The 6,132-nt window shown below is 38.5% G+C and overlaps 2 protein-coding genes and 1 pseudogene across 2 annotated transcripts; 2 read left to right on the top strand and 1 right to left on the bottom strand.

Moving 5' to 3' along the window:
- Positions 1 to 3,123, top strand: LOC126673170 (pentatricopeptide repeat-containing protein At2g22410, mitochondrial-like). The gene has a single exon (XM_050367170.1). The coding sequence runs from the start codon at positions 94 to 96 to the stop codon at positions 1,891 to 1,893; it is 1,800 nt and encodes a 599-aa protein (XP_050223127.1). The 5' UTR covers positions 1 to 93; the 3' UTR covers positions 1,894 to 3,123.
- On the bottom strand, positions 1,869 to 3,033 carry LOC126673027 (L-idonate 5-dehydrogenase-like; annotated as a pseudogene).
- A 616-nt stretch (positions 3,124 to 3,739) lies between the features above and the next one.
- On the top strand, positions 3,740 to 6,132 carry LOC126673171 (sorbitol dehydrogenase). Its single transcript, XM_050367171.2, has 6 exons — positions 3,740 to 3,984; positions 4,055 to 4,122; positions 4,190 to 4,426; positions 4,547 to 4,837; positions 5,276 to 5,463; positions 5,749 to 6,132. Exons 1-6 carry the CDS (start codon positions 3,900 to 3,902, stop codon positions 5,939 to 5,941), a joined length of 1,062 nt encoding a protein of 353 aa, XP_050223128.1. The 5' UTR covers positions 3,740 to 3,899; the 3' UTR covers positions 5,942 to 6,132.

Raw genomic sequence — 6,132 nt, 5'->3', positions numbered from 1 at the left:
ATTTTTTGTAAAAGAAAAAAAAAAGTTTGAGTCGGTTTTTTCCTTCATCTCTGCTTATAACCCAGAGAGAGAGAGTGAGTTGTGAATGGGGAAATGAAGGCAATTTTGCGGCAGTGCGCAACCGGAAAACCCAAACAGATAATAAAAAATGTGAAGTCAATAAAGGAAGAACATGGTCAGCTCATTAGAATGTATCTCCACAGAAATCCCTTTAAGATGTCTTCCATTATTAAGTCCTATGCTTTATCGTCCTCTCATCTTCATCAAGCCTATTTGGCTTTCACTCAAATCCAACAACCTACGCTTTTAATTTTTAACTATTTGATTCGCGGCTCATCTCTCAGTGATAACCCATACGAAGCCATTCTTATGTATACTCATCTCATGTATAATAGTCGAGGATTACTCGGTGATAATCTGACGTTTATATTTCTGTTCAGGGCATGTTCTCGTGTTCACAATCTTCTACTTGCTCAGGTCTTCCATCTCCAGGTTTTGAAATTGGGGTTTGGATCTTATCTTTATGTGGCAAACTCTTTGATAACCATGTATGCCTCTTTTCGTGAACTAGAATGTGCCCACAAGGTGTTTGATGAAATACCTGATAGAGACTTGGTTTCTTGGAATTCCTTGATCTGTGGTTACAGTTGGTGCAATAAATTTAAAGAGGTTTTGGGTTTGTTTCATTCAATGCAGGAAGCAGATGTGATCCCTGATTCGGTTACAATGGTGAAACTTGTATTAGCTTGTAATTTCTTGGGTGATGATGCTATTGTGGATTCCGTAGTTAAATACATGGAAGAAAATCATGTGCATATTGATACTTATTTAGGAAACACGCTGATAGATATGTATGGCGGGCGTGGATTGGTGGATTTAGCTCAGACTGTTTTTGATGGTATGCAAGAAAAGAATATTGTCTCGTGGAATGCAATGATAACGGGGTATGCAAAAGCGGGGAATCTAGTTGCGGCTAACAAACTTTTCAATGACATGCCATCAAAGAATGTTATTTCATGGACTTCTATGATATCGGGCTATGTTCAAGCCAACCGATGTTCTGATGCAGTGAAGCTTTTTCAAGAAATGATGGATGCTAATGTGAGACCGGATGAGGTTACAATAGCTACTGTACTTTCTGCTTGTTCTCGCTTGGGTTCACTTGATTTTGGACAGGCTGTCCATGAATATATTTGTAGGCACGGTGTAAAAGCAGATGTTTATGTAGGGAATACTTTAATATATATGTACTGCAAATGTGGGGCTGTTGACAAAGCATTGGAGGTGTTCCATGAGATGAAAATGAAGGATGGTGTCTCCTGGACATCAGTCATCTTGGGCCTTGCTGTGAACGGGTTTGTTGATAATTCGATTGAGTTATTCTCACTGATGTTAAAAAATGGTGTTCAGCCAACCCATGGAAGCTTCCTGGGGGTATTACTAGCTTGTACTCATGCTGGATTGGTGAATCAAGGACTGGAATACTTTGAAAATATGGAAAAAGTTTATGGAGTAAAGCCAGAAATGAAGCATTACGGTTGTGTTGTGGATCTCTTGAGCCGTTCTGGCAACTTAGACAAGGCCTATAAGTTCATAAAAGAAATGCCTGTCGCTCCAGATGTTGTAGTATGGAGGATATTGCTAAGTGCATGCAAGCTTCATGGAAATCTGGTCCTAGCTGAGATTGCTACAAACAAGCTTCTCAAATTGGACCCTTCTAATAGTGGGAACTATGTTCTACTGTCAAATACTTATGCTGGTTCTGATAGATGGAATGAGGCTTCAAAGATGAGAGAATTAATGGTGGAAGGAGATGTGTCAAAGCCTTCTGGTTGGAGCTCTATTGAGATAAATGGGCCTACAACAAATAAGTCTCAATGCCCTTTTCAATAGCTTATTAATGCATCTATTTTTGCGTCAGTTATCTGATACATAATGAAGAAAGCTAAGAGTTTACAGATTAAAGATGACCTTTATGGCATTTCCACCCCCAGCACTAGTTTCAAATGCTTTTTCTACATCCTCTTGTGAGAAGCTAAACCTGTGCGTTATCAATGGCTTTACATCAATCTTCCCAGTCCTCAAAAATTTAATGCAGAGAGGTCATGTGTTTCTATAGCGAAATATCCCAATAACATCAACCTCCCTGTGATCAACAACAGCCATATCAACTTACGTTGCTAGCACTTGTGGTAAACTACCTGCAATCACATCCTGCTTAAAGTTCTTCCGGATAGTTTTAAGGTCAGGGTAAGACCCGAACTCAAGTCAAAATATGATTGTTGCGACATCAAATGGATGCAATTGAAACAAGGAGAGGAATTAGTGTGAAATTTAGAATTACCTAGCGGCAGCAGGCGTAAGGGGGAGACTCGTCTCACTTAAGGCTAGTCAAATTAGGCAAAACCTGGACTGGACGTGTGGCATTCAGAGCTGCAGACATGGCTTTGTTATAGCGCAGTCCAAGCTCACATCAATGCCTGATCCCATAGAATTTTGTATCTTTATTTCTTGACCTACATCCTGCAAGAGATTTCACTAATTTAAAACGATGGTTCTAGTAAATGAAAGGGAAAACGGGTAACCTCGACATTTGTTGAGACTCTAAAGATCTCATCTGCACCAAGATTTGGCAATGGATAAACCGCGGTCATTAACATCGACAATCACAACTCTAGGAGTACCAAAAGCACGAGCAGCCAACGCATGGACACCTATGCTGAGAGGCTCACGCATTTTTTCCTTCCTCCAAACTCACATTTTCTGGTAGTTTGAGGCATAGATTTGCCGGATGCACTACCTGATTCGAGCAATAAATCGTCAATTTATGGTCTTTAGCACCTAACTGACACGAACAGACGAACAACTGCTACATAATTGCTGACCTTATTGGCAAGAGCGCCATTAGTTGGTGAGGATCCAAAGAACTTCATTTGAGGACATAAAGAAATTTCATCGTCGGCAGCTGATTCCAGGTTCCAATGCCACACGGTCTCCTACTGCTAGAGACTTCACTCCCAAGTGATTTTTTATTTAATTTAGTCTGATAATTGAGAGAGCCTTTATCTGTACTACCATATATATCAAGAGCCTTTATCTATCCAATTTTTGCGTTTTCTTGTCTGTTTTAAACTAAAATCGTACTTAGCCTAACCCAAACAGCGTGCTCTGTTGTCCTGATCCTTGAGAAGATGATTCGGTAAAGCATCAGAACACCAGATGGAAATAAACTTGAGAGAAAGTGTAAAAATGACCTTAATGTATAGGTGCGTCTTTTCGTAAGCATTTCGAATCATGTTAACATTTTAAAAACGCATAAAAGTACAGTAATAAGACCGTGTTGAATAGAAATGTAAACGGTTAAATTGAATTTCTTTCTCAATACGTTTTTAAAAAGCTAGGATCATGTTTTAGATTGGAAATACATAAATATAGTAATTAAGTCAAAAGTGATAGTGATGAGTGGATATGAATGCCATGTTGGATGATCTTGTATCATATAATAATAATAAAAAGACTATATTTGATTCATGAAATAGATGCGGAATGAAATAGTTATTCCGTATGTAATGGTTATTTTTTGCTTTAATTCCTGGAATAGTTGTTCCACAGAATTGCTATTCTATAAAAACTAAAGAAGCTATGCCATTATTTATGAAATTGTCATTCTATTAGATGCTATTTCAGTCCAAGAACCAATATGATTTAACGATATAATTAACGCTTTATTTTTAAACAGTATAATAATCCGTTTATCTGTCCTATTCATTAATTATATGATATCCTCAATTTCTAAACTTCATTTATAAACAATACCAATCCGATTTACATAGATAAAGCTGATCTTTGCCGCAAATATAAAAATAGAAGCTGTTTGGTCGCTTGGGTTTGTGGGGAAAATGGGTGATGAAGAAGAGAATTTGGGTGCCTGGCTTATTGGTGTTAACAAGCTCAAGATTCAGCCTTTCAAGCTTCCTCCTCTTGGTAATTCTTTGATACTTGTTATTAGTTTGAGTTGACTTGGTGCGCTACTGACTCGTGTTGTTTCTCGAAGGACCCGATGATGTTCGAGTGAGGATGAAAGCTGTTGGTATCTGTGGAAGTGATGTCCACTATCTTAAGGTGCTTTTCTCTTCTGCTCAATCTGTTTGATTCATTGCAAATTTCTCATCCTGTCTATTGGGTGTAGACATTGAGATGTGCACATTTTGTGGTGGAGGAGCCTATGGTCATCGGCCATGAGTGTGCTGGCATCATCCAACAAGTTGGAAGTGAAGTTAAGCATCTTGTGCCCGGAGACCGTGTAGCATTGGAGCCAGGCATTGGTTGTTGGCGATGCGACCTCTGCAAACAAGGTCGATACAATCTATGCCCTGAAATGAAGTTTTTTGCAACTCCACCGGTGCACGGTTCCTTAGCCAATCAGGTTAACACACGACATTTGTGTTCTATATTTGTCTTAGAGTACTATTTATTGCAAATGAAATAGCAAAATTTCAATATCAATTAGAGCCAGTGCTTAGGATGCACTCTTTGTTATTAACAGGTGGTGCATCCTGCAGACCTATGTTTTAAATTGCCAGACAATGTGAGTTTGGAGGAAGGGGCAATGTGCGAGCCTCTGAGTGTTGGTGTTCATGCATGTCGGCGAGCTAATGTTGGTCCAGAGACAAATGTGTTAGTGATGGGAGCCGGCCCCATAGGACTTGTTACAATGTTAGCTGCCCGTGCTTTCGGAGCTCCCAGAATTGTCGTTGTTGATGTGGATGACTACCGTTTATCTGTTGCCAAGGATCTTGGTGCTAATGAAATTGTTAAAGTTTCTACAAGCATCCAGGTTTGATTTGTTTATAAGCAATAAAAAAAATTCAACACTTCATTTGTGAGTTATTGAGTCAGTCATGACTCGTAACTATGATGCTTTTTGTTGCTGTTTTTTTCCTTAAAGGTGCATACTACTAGAGAATATTCTTGTTGACACATACAAAATGTCATCGTGAGTTCATTGCTTCATATTTAAGAAATGTTTAGCTGGTTGTAGAAACCGGTTTCAGTTTAACAGATATAGCAGAATTTACTTTGTGATGTTTACAGTTGAGAATCAAGTAAAGCTTCTTTTACATATAATTAGCCTTGTTTTGTTTGATTGGATAGATTGAGAACCCCCTCCTTAGGGACTAATTTGTTTTGTAGCTGATTTGAATAGCTAAATTGAGTTATGCACGAGGATTTATCCCATTCCCAATTGCCATAACTTAAGATAACAATCTTACAGGATGTAGATGCTGAAGTGGCTCTAATACAAAAAGCTATGGGAACTGGAGCGGATATCACCTTCGATTGTGCTGGATTTGACAAAACCATGTCAACTGCCCTCAGCGCCACGAAGTCAGGTGGTAAAGTTTGCCTTGTTGGAATGGGCCATAATCAGATGACTGTTCCTCTTACACCAGCTGCAGCTAGGTACTTGATTTTACATTCTGCAGGATATAATTTTTACTGAAGCTCACAAATTAGTGTAGTGCGAGTATTTCATGCAAAAAAAATTGACTAAGATTTGCTGCAATCAAATCTTTACCAAAAGAAAGATGAGCCAAACAAGAAAAACGAATAACGAAAAGATTAAGTCATTGGAAAAATAAAAAACAATTAGTTGCTTTTTCATATTATACACTTAAATATATGAAGTGCATGGATAGCAATGTGTAGTTTGATTTGGAAACTTTATTCCGATTGGCTCTGTTTCAGGGAGGTTGATGTTATCGGTGTGTTTCGGTATAAGAACACATGGCCGTTATGTATTGAATTCCTGAGGAGTGGTAAGATTGATGTGAAGCCTCTGATAACACATAGGTTCGGGTTCTCGCAGAAAGAAGTTGAAGAAGCGTTTGAAACTAGTGCTGGTGGAGGGAGTGCCATTAAGGTCATGTTTAATCTGTGAAGTCTCTTTGTTTGTAATTTTTTTTTAACATACTTAGACGTGCAGTTAACTCTGCTTTTAAATCATCTTAATAATCTGTAAAAGTTTACAGCAGTTATATTTCTGGTTGGAATGTGGATGAATTTCTTCTTCATTACCCGACCCGGGAATATACAACATATTAATGACCCGACCAAGGTCGTTCTTTTGCA

This window comes from Mercurialis annua, linkage group LG3 (genome assembly GCF_937616625.2).
Source record: "Mercurialis annua linkage group LG3, ddMerAnnu1.2, whole genome shotgun sequence".
Lineage (NCBI taxonomy): Eukaryota > Viridiplantae > Streptophyta > Magnoliopsida > Malpighiales > Euphorbiaceae > Mercurialis > Mercurialis annua.
The sequence above is the reverse complement of the archived record's forward strand: the minus strand, read 5'-3'. Positions and strand labels throughout refer to the sequence as shown.